We start from the raw sequence: 19139 nt of genomic DNA on the forward strand, positions 1-19139 counted from the left end.
TCTTAAAGTAACCACAGGAGTTGCCGTTTTAGGCTTAAGAAGGTAACTTTAGGAAGCAATTTCATTTTCAAGGTTTAGAATGAGCAATGTCCTACATTGAAACACCAGACCTGGATTCTGCATTTTGTGAGGGACACTGTACTGAGTTGACCTTAATTACAAATCAGCAAAACAGTCGTATTTAAAAAATATGTGTACTTGCTCCTAAAACTATGCAGAGAGTATCTTCCATATTGTATTGTGTTTGAATTGGAACATTTTTACAATTATACAAATTTCTCTTGTCAACCTGTAATTTATAAAAACTATTTGCTATTGTCCTGTACAACCAAGGCTAGCCGCACCTCCTATCCTGTGTGAATTAGAGAGACAAATAAAAATAAAAAGTGAGATTTTATGTCTGTACATATTATAGCTAACTGTGAACTCACAACTGCTGCCTCGGGTTTTACTTTTTTGCTCTGTTCAGGGAAAAAGCAGAGTGGCCATTTTAGTGAGTTCAGGCAGCAGAAACCCCATTTAACCCCATTTAATAATAAATGAAGGGACACCCTATACACTACAGGCATCTGTACATCTAACCCTCCCACATCTACACACAACACAAAACCCCAGTCAGAAAAACCGTAAGTGCTGAATGTGACACAGAAGGGGTCACAGAGGTACAAATAAAGGTTAATTCCTTGCTGAAAAAAAATAGAAAGGAGAAACAGATATGTGGCTGTAGAGCCTTCTTTAGGTGTGTGTGAGAGAGAAAGGTGATGAGAATTTAAAGAAGAGGAAAACAGAGTATAGAGTAGGGTAAGAATGGGCAGCCCACCACTCAAATATATTAGGGTCAGTCCTACAACAGTACTCAAAATATCATTGAAATAGGAGCAAAATGTGGTCTGGAAAACCACTTTCCAAAAGGTCTACCAGAAGAGTGACAGAGTCACTATTTTGAATGTAGAGTGTGGACAGGGGCTTCGTGTGTTGCTCTCTAGATAGAAACAGACAGAAACTTGGGGGTTGATATTTTGCGACCCTCTAAAAGCTAAACAGCTGTTTCTTTTGTACTGCACATGTTTTTTAACCTGTAGAGCAACAGGTATGTTTGGCTGCAACCTCATGGCACGCAGAAAAGGAAACACACAACACACAGATTGGCACATGTTTATTTCAGAATTCTGCTACATGAGAATGGATGAAGACGTGATGTTGGGGCTACATGAAAACCTGCTCGGGGAGGAGGATGGAAATTAAATAAGAAGAAAACAAAACAGTGATTTCGCTCATACGGGCCATTTAAATACTGTCTTAGGACAAGTGGCTAAAACTATTGCTTACCAAAATATACATGCTTGCGAAGACCAAAGGAGTAGTAGAACAGACCGCTTTGGAACATGCCAAGCTGGATAGCATGTTATGAGCAAGCTGATTGTGACCCACCTGGAGAGAAAAGCATTGGACACAACAACATCTCATCTGGTTCTGTGCTTCAACTTACAACACGACTAAATAGTTTAATCGTCTCGCCTGAGTATAAGCAAGCAGATCTGGCTCCCAAAGTAATTGGGCTTGAGAGCTCTTTGGCAGACTGGACAAGCCTGACCCCTTCAACAAGCGAACATAAATATCAAACCTCCTTTGGTTACAGAAACACTTGCTTGGCAAGTCTTATTCTTGAGGACATCTTGAGGATTGTTTTCAGGTCTGTCTCTGAAGTGTGCACTGAGTTTCTGGCAGGGATCACATTTCCTGTGGGACCAGGGAAATCCTAAACCTTTCTTGAGCTAGATGACTACAGATCTGGAAGTGTAAGAGTCTGCCTATCACTAACACTCGTAGACCCCCCTCCACATTATCACACTCGTGCTTCAGAGCAAAGATCACTGGCCTTGTGAGACCCAATCGAAATATTGCTTAGTTTAACCTCGCTTTTCTGGTCCAATCGTAATTCGTCGTGAATCCGAACCTGTCCCCTGAGAACGGTTAAAACCAGCTTCAATCGCGGCTGCCAATCACGTTCAGTGCAGATCAGGGACTTCAGAAACATTTGGCGAATGTTAATGCAGGGACAGTCTTGCTAGTTTGCTTCTGTTTCTAGCAAGCGCTGTGGAACAGGGCTGAGAATGTGGAAGATGAATATTTGTGTGTGTGCGTGCGTGCGCGCGTGTGTGTTATTGTGGATTCCCAGGATTGGTCCAAACTATGACATTAACATACAAAGGTAACAAACCTATTCAGAAGAATACAAAAAGAGAACTAAGTAGGAAACAAAATTCTGTTTCCATCCACCAACTAAGCAGCAGGAAAAGATCTGGATGAAATCTGCTTCAGGTCTCCTGAAATGTATTTACATTATTAATGGGTCCAAACCTGAAGACATTGCAACGTGTAAGAGACCTAAACAGACTATCTCATGCAAGACGAACAGTATCTGCAGACCCACTGGAGCTCTGCCTGTGTGACTTCCTCTTTGTCATAAGGACGTTTTCATCAAAGTTATCAAGAACGTCAGAGAATAAGATTAATGTCTGGGTTGTGGTACAATAGACAAACAGTGCTCTGTTCTGATGACAAATATATAGGAGGACTTTTAGAGCTTCAGGTGCAAACCATGTGTCTTCCCTTGAATTAACATTGAAACGTTTAACAGCCAGGATTCTCATCATGGCACAGCAGTGGAAATGAGTTCACACACAGTCTCTTTTAAACACAAAACAAAAACATCTTCTTTCAGAGCTAATGGAAATGTCATCATTGCAGGAAGTATAATGGATGAGTCAGTGTGTATCTTCCCTTTTACGGACTGACGGCTTAGTTTTAAAAATGATTTTTTTCCAACCTTTCTAAATTTGTTCTGTTTTTTTTTTTGTTTTGTTTCAGTTTTCGGTGACCAGTCTCGGGAAACGAGTGCCATCCCATTGACAGTGTTTTTTGTAAAGAGCCACCGCTATCGAGGAAGGCAAGAGGGGTTTTCTTTCTACACAACAAAAGGATGTGTTGATCAACATTTTAAAAAAAGAAGCTTTCAGTGGTCAAAAATACACATATATACAGTATACAATTAAGATAAAAATAATACTAAGACGTAAAGAAATAACATGGATGTTTTTCTGAGTAGTATGCAGTATATAAGGCCATGTTTATGTATTCGTGACACAGTCCTGGCATAAACCTAATTTCAGGAAACTTTTCTGGGGTTCACTTGGGCTTCAACACATTCAGTGTGGCCTTTTTTTGTTGTTGTTGTGTTTGTTGCTGCTGCCATTTTGCTACGGTGTTCAAAGCAGCCGTTTCCTTGATGTGGCTCCCGCCAATCCGGGCGCGCGGGGGAGAGACACGCCCCCCTTGGCGGGTGGGCGGGCCGAAGCTCATCTCCCCTCCCCCCCGGGGCAAAGAGATCTCGCGATCCGGTCTGGCGGGAAAGAGCGCAGTCAGAGAGGAGCTCGGCGAGGGCTGCTGTCCGTTCGGCTGGGGACGCAAACAAACTGCGTCTCCGCGGCTCAGTAGTAGGTGCCGAGATGCGAGGAGACGTGGGTGCCGGGCAGCCTGGGCACGGCCGGACTCTGGTAGATGGTGCCGGTCGCCGAGTTCCAGTAAGGCGATGGGGGCCCGAAGAAGCTCCCAGAGGTGACGGGCATGGGGGAGCTGTGCGTCCCAATGTAGTTCACTTTCGGCTGGTGGCTGTGGTACGTCTGGACGTAGGGGACCTCGGCGGGGTACTTGAACACCCCAGAATCGTTGCCGTGGTTCTGGTGGGCCTGCGAGATGCCCTGGAAGTCGAACTTGTAGGCGTAGCGCTTGCCGTGCACCTTGGTCATGATGTTCTTGTCGTAGTAGTAGCGCAGCGCCCGGCTCAGCTTGTCGTAGTTCATGTTGGGCTTGCTCTTCCTCTCCCCCCAGCGCCGGGCCACCTCGTCCGGGTCGGTCATCTTGAACTCCCCGTTGGTGCCCTCCCAGGTGATGCAGGCCGAGTTGTTGCTGTCGGACAGGAGCTCCAGCAGGAACTGCCACAGCTGGATCTGCCCAGAACCTGCAGGGGGGGGAATATTCCAATGAAAGAATTCGGGGCAGGGCTTCGGTAAGCTCAGGCAAAGCAGTTCCACCAATGATGAAATGAGTCAATGCTTTCCGTTCTGAAATGTGCCTAGGACTTCAGATGAAAGCATGCAACTCCACTGAAACTGCCGGCAAGCAATCGGCGTAAATGCATTCATAATGCCATCTAGTGGGCATATTTTGCCAATACAATGATGGTTTGAAAAGCAATGCGACTACAGTACTTCCTTAACCAGCAATTTCTTATGTGAGAGTCTAATATACAGCAGAATCTGATCAAGTGGGATTATGTAAAAAGCGTTTGGTTTGCTTTCTGGGAATGACAAATGTACTATAGATGCATTTAGATTAATATATATATATATTCCAGTTTAAGGAAAATGCATTTGGTCAGTTGATAAAGATAAAAGATTAAGAGCTTTACCTTAATTTGCACTTTTCATGATTCATTAAAGAAAACTAGAGAAACAATAGAATTTGAAGTCTGAAACTACTTCCCTTGAATGCAGTGATGGTCTTTCACGGTGTCGGTACAACATAAAAACTTTCTAATCAATAATCGTTTTCAAATCAAAGCTCCTAATAAGTACTAAAATCAGTCCTAAAAAATCAGTTCTGGAGATGTGAAAACACATCACCCATCACATGAAACAAAATCGAGTTCTACTTCAAAAAATCTAAACAAGGGTTATGGGAAAACTCATTTCACTGAGAGAGCAAACTCCGGAAGAGAGTTCTGTGATCGGTTACAACAGGCTCCTGCAATATCTGTTTTCAGCCAGCAGATGGCAGTGGAACTGCAATAATGAAAGGCGTGCTAGTTTCTGTGTTTGCGCCTTTGTAAGGATGCATTGACACCACCACCCAGGTGTCATCTCCCTTATTTACATCACACAGGGCTGAGATGAGCAGGATTAACAATGATGAAACTAATAACCAGACACACAAGACCACTTACAGAAGCGTCTTAGATTGCCTAGTCCCGCCACAAAATACGCCCCTCGCCAAGAACAAGAAATGTCGGCTGGATTCATCCACCTAATCCCGAAAAGAACTCGAACTGTCACCATGTCCAGGAGGGCAGATGCCTACTGTTAGTACTTCATGCAACAATAAATATGGTGCTATAATTGTGTCCAGCATTGTGGTCTGCCTCCAGTACTGCGCCATACAAATAGAAAATTTTCCGTTCAGAAAAATGTGGCAAACTCAAGAGAGGTAACCCTGCAGTTTCCCATCTCCGGGATGGCTGGCACTGGAATGGTTATTCATCCAGGTCACAGGAAGTACAATGGTATAGCAATAACCTGCTAACCTGGAAGAGGAGAGTGGTGTGTTCTCAAAGAGAAAGAGTTGCTTACATTTTTTCACGTAGTGCCATGTGATGGCTGAAGACCATCTTATTTATACAGAAACAATGACAAAAGTTACTTCCACACTGAAAAGGAGAAACGTTTTTGTCTGTTGAGCCATCTTCTTCATACCCCACAGAAAGCTCAACAGCTGAAATGCTGGGTGTTCAGTGTGGAATTTAACCTCTACTTGTTCTTTTACAACCAGTGAATGCTGACAAAGACTCCCTTGGAACATCTTACGGTTTTGTATCAAGATCCTCTCTTGTGGCAAGGCGTCTCTCGCACATTTTGACTTTAGTGACTTCAGCTGGGCCAGTTAGGAGTGCCCATGGCTATTTGCTCTCCACAGGTGGTGAAAAAAAAAAGAAATAAAAAGTCCGGCTTTGGCAAAAAAACACCCCTAAACTTCTCAAACTGTCAGTTAAGCCCCAAATTTGCAATGCAATTCCGAGCAGTTGCTGTTAGTTTCAGTCAGAGATTCACAGATATGAGTCTGCTCACAACCTACCCACAATCCTGTGAGTGCTGGAGTCAACGAGCTTGTACGTTTCGTGTTTGCCTGTTCTTGTCTTGTGGTGTGGCAGTGCACTCTCTGTTGAGACATGGCAAAAAGCATTCATTTCTGTCTCGCTCTGGGGAAGCGCCAGGCTCTTTGTTTTCGAGGCAAAGTGGGACAAAATCTGACAGCTTGTTCCGCTGTTTTGAGGAAGTATTGACGTAACAAATCTGATCGCGGTCCAAGTGCTTCACACAGGAGATGACAGAGCATGTTTCGGGGAGGGGGGGAGAATAAGGATTTAGTGTTCATTTGCCAAAGCAGGAGGTGTCACTTCAAAACCAGAGCGGAAATCAGCCTGATACTTGTGGCCACGTTTGCGCTGATTTATCGTCATCAACCGTACCCGTATCGTTTGTAAAGCGATCACGGCCCAGACCAAAGCGAAACCCAATGGATGGAGGAAAACGGTCACGAGTCCTTAAAATCGACCCAGTTGTGCCCAGCAGGGCTGTCCCTAAAAGTAAATTCCCGGATCAATCCTAGTCGGGATAATCGAGTGCCAGCCCCCGTTATTTCAAGACCATGCAAAACAAATAGGGTATCTAGCCCACGTTCGATTCCCACTGAAGGCTTTGTGTTGGAGAAGGAGGCCTGTATCGGAGCTCTGGTGTTGGAGTTGGAAAGAGAAAGCCTGGATTACCTGGGTTGGCCAGTCGGCTACTTGTGGGTCCCAGGACTTGGTAAGGATCTGCAGAGACAGGATGGAGCGGATTTAGAAGACATGGCCAAAAGTGATTGAAGACAGAAGACACCGGATGGCAGATCCAAGATGGCCGGCCCAGGAAATACACATGAGCTGCGTCTCTCGGATAACCACAGCGACATACCCAGGAGGTCAGGAAGGTTGCTCTGGGTTTATTATCACACTAATTAAAGCCCCACAAACCCGTTGCCTGGAGGTGGTGGAGTTAAGCCTTGGGTTTGGGGCCCCCAGAGGTTTCTCCTCTCCAACAGGGGGGTTTTCCCCTCTTCCATGCCCACGTGGTTTATTGTTGTTACATATAATAGATACTTTATTGTCCACTGCTGTGGAAATTGGTCTTTGACTACTCCCACAGAAGTACGGAATACACAAGCAAAACATAAGAATCACATGAAATCACATGAGATCACAACAACATTATGTGATAAATAGATAGGATACATAAATAGGTAGAGGGGGGAATACATTTACATACTTTCAATGAGTAGTTTTATTGCAGAGGGGACAAAGGATTTCCTATAATTGTTTTTGCTTGAATTTGGTCCCTGTACCGTCTCCCTGATGGGAGCGTTATGAATTGAGAATGTAGTGGGAGTGTAGAATCAGCTGTGATGTTCCTTGCCATTCTGAGAACTGTATTATGATATATATTGCAGAGCTGGGGCTGCTGTTTCTCAATTATTTTTCCTGCCATTTTCACAATCCTGGACAGTTTGGTTTTGCTTTTCATCCCCAGGTTTCCATACCAAACTGTCATGTTAAATGCCAGGATGCTCTCAACAATTATATTGTTAATAGCAATAGGAACGTGTCTTTGGCAAAGTATTACTATAACAAGTAAAATCATGACTGGATGGCATGCTCAGTGGCCCTTCAATAGCAGCAGGTAGCGATGCCAGATGGCACTTGAAGAGACTGGATCCAAGTCCTTACCTGGAACATGGCGTGGAGAGGGTTCTGTTACTCGGGTGTTGGGCTGGATCTGTGTGGGAGAGCCTGGAGTAAAGAAAAAAAGGAAAACATGAGACTCTGAGGCATTTCTTTACAGTTTCTCAGGATCCATATTCAACCAGATCTTGTTTCTCGGACTACAGAATTCCTAAAGAACTTTCGGCACGGGTAGAATTGTGGAAATTTTACCTGTTGAGCAAGCATCAATTGATTTTTTTTTATCAAGACTGCATGGAGTCCAGGTTAGTGAAAAATTGGTCATGAGCAGACCAGCCCCATTAAACTAGAGCTGATTGGATGTGTACCTGAAATCCCTCAAGCACAGCAGGGAAGAAGTTACCTTTCTGCACTGCAGTTATTGGAGATTGCCAGTTGTTTCTCCTGATCTCCTCAAAGGTATTTTCTGAAAGAAAGAATGGAAGAATGTTTAATAAGTGACTCAGAAATTCCCTTTGTTTTCCCAGGCCTATTATCACGAGATTTGCATTGTGTCCTCACACTGGAGTCCTGCCCTTGACTTCCTGTTGCTTGGCAGCTGTTTCCTGTCTGGAGTTCCAGAGGCAATCTTTTTTGCCAGTTTTGTTTAACTCATAGAGCTCTGTCCCGGCAGAGGGTTTAAAGAAATTCAAACATGTTGCTCAGATTATGGCGGTAGAAGAAATTATAATTCTTCCACTCCGCAGTGCTGGGTCAAGATAAAAATAATTCAGACAGACATAGCTTTAAGTCCATCTTTGAAAAGTCGAGGCAGGGAAATGGTTCATCTTGGTTGCCTCCTACTGCAGTCCTAACAATGAATCCTCCTCCCTCTCTCCTCTGTGTTCTCTCAGTGTAGCTCATGTCATCCTGTCTTACCTTGCTTACTACAGCCACTTCAAATTGTAACTTGTTCCTAGATGTTTTTCTTTGCTACGTATTTTTGGGATTCTGCATCGTTACAAGCAACACGGTGGTCATGTTTGCAGGAATGTACCTTCACAGCTGCAGGTCACGGGACCTTAACAGTTTTTCACGAACTGATAGCGCCAGCACAAACGGGGGGAAGCTGAAATCTCGAAAAAACAATTAAAACATTTGCCGCCTCCACATTACAAGGGTTCCAACTCTATCTCTTCCTTTCTCTCTTTCATCTTATATGGTACTTCGCTGCGCACTCACTTGCATTTCTCTGCTTTTTCCATCTCGCCCCCCCACCCAATTCAGATGGGTTTTGCCAGGTGTTCCAGATTCTGCTCACCTTCCAGAGGCATGGTGCATACAGTAGGTACTGATAAATTGCGAAAAAATTGTGAAAAATGACATGCTGATTGAAACAGCTCTCTGTGGCTGCTAAATGTGATGTTATCCATATCAGGCTGGTGGCTCCATTTAGATGGTTCTGCTTCCTAGAGCTGTGAAATGGCCAGAGCTAATTAATATTGCCTCTTATATAAGCATGTCTGTGTTTGTGGGTACACAGACGTATTTTCTATAGGAGGAGCTTTACTTTTCTTACCTGCTTTAACCTGAAGTCGTGGCTGTGGCTGCGTGTTGGCTGTGGTTGTGGAGTATGAAAACGTGGGGCTACCTGGATGAGGAAGAAAAGACGAGAGACTCAACAGGAGCGGGGGAGAAAAACACCTGACTTACGAAGGCCCGAGCCAAACTGAGAAGCCAAGGGACTCTCAGTGTTCATAAGTCGTCACCATGGCTCATTCTCTTGACATCCTGCACTAATGGAATGAAAACGAATCGGATTTGGGTTGATAGTCCAAGGTGTAATACAGGACTGCCATTATTTCACATTTTCATTCTTCTTGAGCTCCGAATGGTCTATATCTTGTCTTAACTAGGCCTGTTGACTGTGACCCAGAGTTTTACTCTATTAAAAAAAAAACTCTGAACGACAGTCCGGGAAGGCTTGAGTTAGGAATCTATTCATGTGAGCAATCAAATACCAGACTCTTTAATCCATACAGACACCAGAAAATAAAAAAACAAAAACTTAAGAGTCATTCCAAACAATAGGAGTCTATCCTGGCTATGTAGTTCATATTATCCAGGGTTTAGTGACACAAAACTCCTGCTGAGTCATTTCCTAAAGTACTCAGACTTTTCTCAAAGCCCCACAACTGTGCCAGTGTAGGAGGAAGGGGATTAGTATAGACAGTTTTTTAATTGTTGGGCTTATAATCAATTCAATTGCATAAGGATCTAGATGTACAAACAACAGTCCATAACACTTCCCAACATTACTACAGAGATCCATGAGGCTGGAGTTGACCGAGGTGCTGAAACATTTGCTCAGAGATATCCTCTATCAGAGCTACTGACTGCAACAGTTTCAACCAAAGATTATAAATAACTGTTACCACTACACCCACAGCATGTAGCCACAGCATTTCATATGCTGTACGGTGTACTTACTAAAGCTGTAAAGATACTAATTCAGTCTTTTTCCCCAAAGTGATTTACATTGGCACCCATTTAAACTGCTGGGTTCTTTACTGCAGCAAGTGAATTACCCTTGACCAAGGTACGACAGCAGGGTCTCACCTGGGCAACAGCACAAGAGTCTCATGAGTAATATCCTCTGCTACTAGAAAGTACCTGATGGAACTGTACCTACCGTGATAATAAATATCACTATCATGGAACAGGAGTAATAAGTTTCTCCAATCGAGTTTTACAGTATTTCACAAAATATAGGTTGTGGAATGTTAGCCTGTCCTCTGATACTGTTCTATTCAGTGTGGAAAAGGCACATCAGAAACAAATGTCAGATTTACTAGAATTCCAACTGGAACTAGGAATAATGACGAGTTTTTAATTTTGCAGTTAAAAATGAAATCTGCAGCAGGGCTCAGTGCATTGAGCGAGGTACAGAAGTGACATCCCGCCCTCTGAAATCCAGCCCGTGTGATGAGAGCTGGTCTTTCAGGAGGGCTGAGTTGTCCGCTGTCTAGGGGGTGGCACAGTGCATGCTGGGAGCCCACGAGCGACCGTGACCATCTTGGGGCAGGGGGAGCTATACCCATCGCTTATGTTAGCTTTGCCCACAAGTGAGATCACGGCTCTGTGGCTAAGGAGGTTGCCAGTCCAAATCCCATGAACGGCAGAGGAATCCTACTCCATTGGGCTCCTGAGCAAGGCCCTTAACCCAACTGCTCCAGGGGTGCTGTACAATGGCTGACCCTGTGCTCTGACCCCCAGCTTCTCTCCCTGTCTCATGGAGAACAAGTTGGGGTCTGCGAAAAGATGAATTCCTAATGCAAGAAATTGTATATGGCCAATAAAGTGATCTTATCTTATCTAAACAATCCATAAAATACCCGTTGACATCAATCGCAACGCATTTTGAAGTGCGGGCCCTGAGCCGTCCTTACTCTGCCGGAGGTAATTCAGGTGCGAGAGCAGCACGTCCGTGTTGTAGGCCGACGTCAGGCGCATCATGTCCTCCTTAGTCATCTTGCAGAGCGCCTTGCCGTCGATGGACTGGAACAAGGACACCTCCACCTCCACCAGGCTGTATTCCTTAATGGCCCACTCCACCCACTGCCTGACGTGGTCCTGCGTCCACACTTCCGGATCTGCAGCAGGGAAGGACAGGGAAGGGTTTCAACGTTGCTCCAGGCTTGATTGCTCCCCTCACCTCCGCAGATCTAGGAACTGACGAATGAGGGTCCATTCTGGTAAAACTCAAGCTCGCTCTCTAGATTTAAAGTGGAGGCTGCATCACTGTTATACTGCCGAAATGCAAGTTATAGCCAGCAGCTCCCAGCAGCCCACTGGAGCCCAGCAGGTGTGAGCCAGGCCAGTACCTGCATGGGAGACCTCCTGGGAAAAACTAAGATTGCTGCTGGAAGAAAGCCCAGGCCAACTCACCCTACCCCGTTCATGGTGGCGCTTGACCAATTGTGCACTGTGGCCTGGGGGAATCCCTGTCACACTCTGTGTCCCAGGCTCGAACCAGTGATCACAGAGCCCAAGCACTGAGGCCAAGTGTCTCTACGAGCTGAGCTTAGGCTGAGACTTTGGAATTCTGTTTCGTGCGCTTAAAACAAAACACAATGATTCGTAAAAAGAACAATGAGCTGGTGCCACCCACCCCTCGGGGACTTCTTTCACGTTTGGGCAGGGGAGTGGACCGTGTTTCTCTGGGAATGGCGTTTGCATATGACGGCGCTAAAGCTTCAGCAAACCAGACAAAGCTTTAGCGGGATGACTAATCACCACCTCTACGCCATCCAGCCTGAGCTTCCCAGACGTGATGCGCTGAGAGAGGCGGTCTGGGGAATCGGGCAATTTGGTTTCCGGAGGCAGGATATCCTGGTCCACTGAACTACATTTCTACATTACAAGACGTCGAGGATGGAAAGCACTGCACTTAAGCAACGTCAGGTTCTGGATGCAGCTCATAACGGCAGACCAGGTAATGACCAGCCATCTCCCATAGTCCCGGGGGCTAGAGAAGCCATATAAATAGTAACATTGAACCTATGATACAATAAATCTAAATAGACGGCCATGTTTGGAACCCAGTACCCTGGCTGTTTCCAGGAATAAGGTTTGATCAGATCTACCAAACTGGCCAGGTGGGGGCTGAAGAGCCATCTCTCATTTGTCACCTGTTTTACGTTCTTAAAGGGGAGCTGCAACAGTATTTTTATATTGCAGGATGAGAAAAAAATCATCATTTCAAACTGCTACAAAAATCAAATGGACACAGTAACTGGTAAAACCTTCAACTGACATCACAAAATAAACTAAATTTCATGGTCTGGGCAGTACCATGTTGTGCAATTCAGAATGAGGCAACAAAATATTATTATATTGTAAATAAGCAGGCTTGTGAATACATCTCTTTCAATCCAATAGAAATACTGCTCTCAATTTTTAGACAGTTTTGCCAACAAATGCCACTTATTTGTTAAATCTGTATGCAGATCACGTTGGAACATTTCTGTGGCGAAATGTCTATTTATGTGCTCGTACATCTCATGATATTAGACTAGTGAGCAGGAAGGGCTGCTTCACGGCGCAATTCACGGGATCTCGAATGCCAGTTTGTGACGACAGGAAATGGGGGGAAAAAACGAAAAATATTGAATCATCTCAGTAAAATATGGAGAGAAATCTATTAGAGAGTAAAGCAAAAAAAAGATTAAAACACTGATGTCAATTGTCTTAAGGAAAGATGCCTGCATTTTTATCTTTTCCTTTAAGTTAGGAAGGAGCTGTCAACTGCTGCTCTCCAACCAGGTGGATGCCGTCACGTTAGCAACACTCCTTTTTTTAGCGCCAGAGGGTTATAATCGCTGTAACCGAATGAGCCCTGTACCGGTCTCCCTGTTGAAATTCCTCCTCCAAAACTCCACTGGCAGCAGATCATCAGTCTCTAGGCGCCGATGACTCAGCCATCAGTGTTCGTCACAGCTGCAGCAGTGTGTCCCCCCAGATGGGAATTCAGGCATGTCCTAGTCGCCCAGGACCACACCAGTGACACACAGGCCTCCACATGTGCTGAGTCACAACACCGGTCATGTGACCTAGCGGGTTGACCACGCCCCCAGAATGATCTCACCAATCCAAGCCTGGTACTCAGACATTCTTGGATTCTTAACTAATAACCTTAAATCAATAATTCGCAGTTGGCAGCTTTTTTATGAAAGAGTGCTGTCATACGCAAGGTGCAGAAATCTGCAAAACTGTTCCTGACCGGGCTACACCGGGCTTGAATCCTGATTAGGACACGTGTAAGTGAGCACATCACAACATTACTCCTGTCCTAGAGTCCCTGCACTGGCTTCCCATCAGGTTTTTATCTTATGTGCAGAAGCATTACCTGATCTCAGAGGTTAGGCATGTTGGAACCTGGCCTGTGCTGGGATGGGATGGGACACCTCAGGAGAAAGGGATAGGTGGCGCTTTTCTCTCTGGGCCAGGCTTTTGAAACCAGTGCCCCACTGTGATGAACAGGGACATGGTGCTGGAGGAGGTGCTGTGCTTTGGACAAGACGTTAAACTGAGGTTCCGAATACTTGGTCATTAAAGATCCCAGGGCAGTGTTCAAATGAGCAGGAATGTTAGGCCAATGTCCTGGCTAAAGTGCACTCTGGGCTTGAACAAGCCTTCATAAAGTTCCCTCAATTCATGAAGCGGTTACTCACTTCTCTGTGGGTGGGGGGATATTTGTTTCTGATTCCCCAAAGCTTTGGAACATGACCCCAAAAGGAATCCAGAACTCGTCATACTGAGATTTTCTTTCAAATCTAGCCGGAAAAGCTACTCATATTTTGCTTTTAGACAGTCTTTTTTTGGGTCAGTTTTTGTCCATTCTGTTTGTTATGCCTTCAAAAGCAGCTTTGCAATTTTGAATTGAAACTATTACAACATACTGTGCGATGCTTTTAAAGGCTCTGTATGAAGTAGTTTGTTATTATTATTGGTGCTGTCACTGCTACTACCTCTACCCTCCTTTACATGACATGCTGTATATTGAAGCTCAGGTCAAACCCTCAGAAGACAGGTTAATAAAAGCAGGCAGGAAGTCACTATTAAACCACGTGTGGCTGCATAATTTTAGGCTTGTGTGTGCAGAGCGTCGATGTTTCTGTGTGTCTGTTGCTTCCTGGATCTCAAGCACAAACAACAGTGCTTTGTATCACCAGGGTTGTCCTGGGCGACTGATAAATGGCAAAATAAAAATAAATAAAGACGGGCAATCTCAGAGCTATCCTATGGCACATGTCGTCTTGTAACAGCACAAGGCTCTCGATAAAGGGAAGATATCTCCAAGTGTCAGGTCCGTGCCACCAGTATCACCAAACCCCCCACCCGACTCTTGCTAAATATACTATCGGCTCATTTTGCAACAAGTAAGGTTGTGCAACACCGCCAGTCAGTGAGATCTCCTGATATCATGGCACAAGCTGTTGTTTTTCTTGCTTTGGTCACATTTCCAGTCCCTAATGCCACCTCCAGCCCCCGATCTGGAAAGATTCATCTGCAAAGGTGAATGTTGGGTTGCCTCCAAAGCAACACAAAACGTGAATACGCTTGTGCGTCTGTCTATTCACATAAATACCCATAAATGTGACAACCAAAACCCACATTTCCTCAAACACAAACCAGAGGACACAAGTGGAAGGGGGCACTTAAAACTGAAAACAGGAGGCACTTTACCCAAAAGGATGTGGGAGTGTGGAACAAGCTGCCCAGCCATGTTGCTGAAGCCGATACCCTGTTTTCTTTTTCAAGCAGTTCAAGCAGAAGCAGTTGGGTGAGATTCTGGGATAAATTTAATAGCTAGTTGTTTTCTTTTTATGTTGCTGTTTGTTCATATTTTCTCATTTCATATTTAATATGGAAAAACCAATAAAGATATTGTTTTTAAAAAATAGCTAGTAACCACCAACTGGGCTCACCTTTTTAACACTCAAGGGCAGACAAACAGACTGACCGCACACTGACAGACAGTTAGATAGGTGGTGAAATATTAAATTTACCATTTGTGTTTTGCAATGCAAAATCACAGTGTGACTGTGTCCCAGCACAGTCTAAATAAGCCATGATCACATCACTTTGCATACCCCCCCCCCCCCTCCAGGAACTAAACTGCGTGGTTTATGAATGGGGACAGCTTTTGGGGATTCCCTAATGTGGCTGATGGCAACCTGGGTCATTCGACATGACCGCCCACAATCCCGCAGGTGTGATAAAGAGTCTCTGACAATCGAAACACATCTTGCACCAGATGAGGAAAACCCTAATGATTCTGTTCTTTCTTCCGTTAATTAGAGGACTGATTTTAAAGCATTGATCTGCGTCGTGCTTTACCCTCAAACCCAGTGATCGCTTTATGGGAAAACAAGTCAAGAGTCGTGACTGGTCCCTCAGTGCACTGGGGACACCTGACTGGAAGCCCAGTAGTCCAACAGGTGCAGCGAGATGAGATGAAGGGAAGAGGAGAGACACAGCACCTGCTGGGACGATGACTCTCTTCTCGTCGTTGTTGCTGCTGACCGCCGTGTTCTGAGGGCTGGACCTCTGCTCTGGGTAAGAGTTCTGGTAAATGAGATGGTTCCCATCCGTGCTGTTGGCGATGCGGGTCCTTTTGGTGACGCTGCAGTCAACGGGGGATTCCCTGCTTCGAGGCACGCAGGAAAAAAAAAAGAATGAGATTTTAATCCCGAATCCCCCCCTGCTCATGGGCATCCATTCGGGAAAGGTCGATTTTGTTACCCTTTTTTTCTTTTAATTCGGGGGCCGGGCGCAAAACCAAAACGGCATTTAAAAACCCCAAAAGGGAATTTGACGAATCCGCACTGTGCTAGCCATCCGTCTTTTTTTCAGTAGAACGGTCACTATCGAGTCTATAGTAATAGCCTGATCACATATAAAAGGGAAGAATTCTGCAGAATTCACAGGAAGGACATCAGGATGGCTATTTTACAAACCCGATTACTCCTCTAAATCCAGTATTATCATACATTATTACTAAAGAGATCACTGACTATCAGTAGGATAGCTATGGAAGGTGTATATTTAGCATGCGACAGCTCAGTCACTTTCCTGAGGCCTGCAGGAAGTTCTCCGTGGAGCGGATGGGTTCATGTTTTGGCCTCCACTTGGACCTTACAGCTCCAGCACCCCGAGGCAGGCCTGAGGCGATCAGACCGCAGAACGGCGCCGGGGGCCACACAGCGTTCTGGGCCTGGTCTCTCACCTGGAGCCGTTGACCTGCTCCCCCTCTCTCTTCACCGACCGGCCGCCCTGGCTGATCCACTCCGGCTCCACAGACTCGGGGCTCTCTTTGGACCCCTGGCTGAAGCCCCCTGGCGAGGTCATCTCCGCCTTCATCATGTGAGAGGGGTAGGCGGTGTCGAAAATGGACTGGTCCTCGCTCACCACCGAGAGGGCTTCCTACAGCACAGAGCAATCAAACCAGGTAAGGAGGAGGAGCCAGAATGTGCCACCACCCTGCAATGGCAGAGCGTGTCTGTTCAACTAAAACGAAGCTTCTTGAGCACACCTGCCTGGGTAAGGCTTCATAGCTCACTTAGCGCATGGGTCTTGTTAAGCAGGGGTCACACTGGAGCCTCAATCTCATATACCGAAAATGCAGATCAACACCCTTTTTACAAGACCGAATGTAAAAATTGTGGCTTTCTCGTTACAACTTAAATTGGAAGATGTTCGATGTCTACACTGTATATAATATAGGAACAAGTAAAGGTTTATTCCAGGCTGAAAAGAGAAGAAAAGAAACACAACATTTCAGCTGTGGAGCCTTCCTCGGGTGTCAGAGAAGGTGGAGAAGGCTCCACACAGCCGAAACGTTGTTTCGTTTCTTCGCTTTTCAGCCTGGAATACTGTAAACCTTTACTTGTTCCTTTGCAGCCTACGCATGCTGACACAGCTACGCACCTGAACTATATATAATATATATGTTCAATGTATAATGCGCTAGCGGGTACACTTTCGGTCTTCGTGTTTAGGCAGAGATATTGCTGTGTTTTGCATGCAGTCCAGAGAAAAGGAACTAGACACATTCCAGGGCTCATGGGAATGACCTACACCGATAGCCTGAAAGGACTGAATCTTTTTAGTGTTGAACGGGACAGAGTACAAAGAGGCCTGATCCAAGCAGTTAAAATCATCAGAGGCCCTGATAAAGTCAACCCAGCAGATTTCCTGTGAACAAACAGTGAAACATGACCCAAAGGGCACAGGAAACTACTTGGAAGTGCAATTACAGCTGAGAAAAGGAGACACTTCTCTACCCAAAGACTTGTGGGAGCATGGAACAAGCTACCCAGGTATGTTGTTGAAGCTGATAGCTGGCTTTCTTTGGAGAACTGACTGGATGAGTTTCTTGACTCAATTAACTACTGCCGAACGCGCTAGTTGAGTCTTATCTTAAAGGCAATCGTGGACTGTAGGCGTCATTTTCTTTCTAAAACCCCAACAGTGCTTCATTAACTTCTACTTCCTCTACAGGCAGTTTGGTCGCCACGTTCATTCATGTGGAAATAAAAGTAGAAGGTGATTCGGAAACTTCAACATACTTCAACATACAGTAAACACAATTTTACAAAAGTGCTGTGGAAATCCGTTAGCCGCACGACTGAGGGATGACGCTGAAATATATGGGTTATTCTGCTTAGTCACTAGTTTTGTTCTTTGTATGACATTGATTGGGTACTATTCACAGCTTTTTGTTTCAAAGGAAATGTTGATAAAGAGAAAATCGGTAGCTTATATATTTCAGCAGGAAACTGGTGTCTCCCCGTACAATTCCCAGTGATGAAACAAACTCCGCGGCACCATGGTAGGTTTTGGGGAGAGGATAGTTTAGTTTGTTATGTCAGTCTGTCTGCTTTGGGATACAACAATATGTGACCCTCCTTTCTGATTCATTGCTTTCTCTACATTTCTCTGCTATTTTACCATGGTTCTGTGGCTTCGTCTTAAAGCAGTACCGCTTTTTACCACTAGAAAATAATTTGTGACGTCGTCTTCACGAAAGGCGGGGAGATGGAGACGACCGCAACGTCGTCTTCGTTTGTTTTTATTTGCCGTTCAGTAAAAGTTTGGAGAAAAAAAACTATGGCCGATTGAGAAAACAAATTCGCGTTTCAAAAGAAAAAACCGGACGCCCGTACTTCCAGGAAATGAGGAAACGCTTTTCTACGAGACCAGTTTTATTAGAATTTTATCTGCAGTGAGATAGCGAGGGTGAATCAGTCGCTTCTGTAGAATGAGAAGACAAAATCGCGATAAGGCGTTGCTGTGCTGGGTGAACGATGGTGTCGAAGGCAGAGAGGGGTGCCTCTCGGGTTCCTACGTCAGTACGAGGGCAGGAAGGAAGCCACAGGCCGGTTTGTGGCCTAACCTTCTGGCACAGGCAAGCAGGGAGGGCAGGCTCAGAGGGAAGTGAGACACAAGTTCTGAAGTAAACAATTGGGGGGGGGCAGGATAATCTTTAGGAGGAAACGGGTCTGTCTGGAGCCCCAAGAAAGAGGGGAATTGTGTTTGTGTGTGTGGGGGTTGGGGGCTGGAGCTCTATTGTGTTTTCGGTGCCCACCAGATGCAGCTGAGGGTACAGAATCAAGCCCACGTCATCCAAAACACAGGATTCTGCAAAAAAGAAATCACTGCGCAGATGGGCTGTTTTCAACCTCAGGTTTTGAGAGAAGGAAACTACTGACGGGGACCGAGACCAAAATAAAAAAAACAAAAATCGAGGCATGACCTTTGAGGTTAAGGACAGGGTACATTTTCTTTCTGGGAGACCCTGGTTCACCTGAGGCCACCTCTAAACTCCTTTCTCTCTCAGAGCCCTGAACCAGTATCCCAAGTATCGATTCCTAATCTGCTTTCAACACATTTTCCATTGTATAGTCTTCATATCACCTGGAATTAACCTGCTCTGTGCCTTCAAAACCTTCAACACTCAGTCAAGCTGACCTTGAGATCTTGCTCTGCAGAAGCAGCTTAGGTATATCATTCTGTCCTCATGGCTATCAGCCTGGGAGAAGTC

General features: G+C 45.2%; 1 protein-coding gene across 4 annotated transcripts in view; it reads right to left on the reverse strand.

Annotated features, from left to right (window-relative positions):
- Positions 1 to 1141: 1141 nt before the first annotated feature.
- fli1rs (Fli-1 proto-oncogene, ETS transcription factor-related sequence) overlaps positions 1142 to 19139 on the reverse strand; it is a 35459-nt gene continuing 17461 nt past the window's right edge. The window contains exons 2-10 of one of the 4 annotated variants that reach the window (XM_088905566.1): positions 16323 to 16519; positions 15577 to 15740; positions 10981 to 11184; positions 9111 to 9182; positions 7956 to 8018; positions 7598 to 7660; positions 6602 to 6649; positions 5911 to 5994; positions 1142 to 4021 (exon numbers count right to left, since the gene is read on the reverse strand). In XM_088905566.1, coding sequence (XP_088761692.1) covers positions 3492 to 4021; positions 5911 to 5994; positions 6602 to 6649; positions 7598 to 7660; positions 7956 to 8018; positions 9111 to 9182; positions 10981 to 11184; positions 15577 to 15740; positions 16323 to 16519 — 1425 coding nt within the window. In that variant the 3' untranslated portion in view covers positions 1142 to 3491. Of the gene's footprint in view, positions 4022 to 5910; positions 5995 to 6601; positions 6650 to 7597; positions 7661 to 7955; positions 8019 to 9110; positions 9183 to 10980; positions 11185 to 15576; positions 15744 to 16322; positions 16520 to 19139 lie in introns of all 4 variants that reach the window. The other 3 variants (XM_088905565.1, XM_088905568.1, XM_088905567.1) reach the window with 3 other exon arrangements.

Source organism: Atractosteus spatula, chromosome 25, assembly GCF_055471065.1.
Source record: "Atractosteus spatula isolate fAtrSpa1 chromosome 25, fAtrSpa1.hap1, whole genome shotgun sequence".
Classification (NCBI taxonomy): domain Eukaryota; kingdom Metazoa; phylum Chordata; class Actinopteri; order Semionotiformes; family Lepisosteidae; genus Atractosteus; species Atractosteus spatula.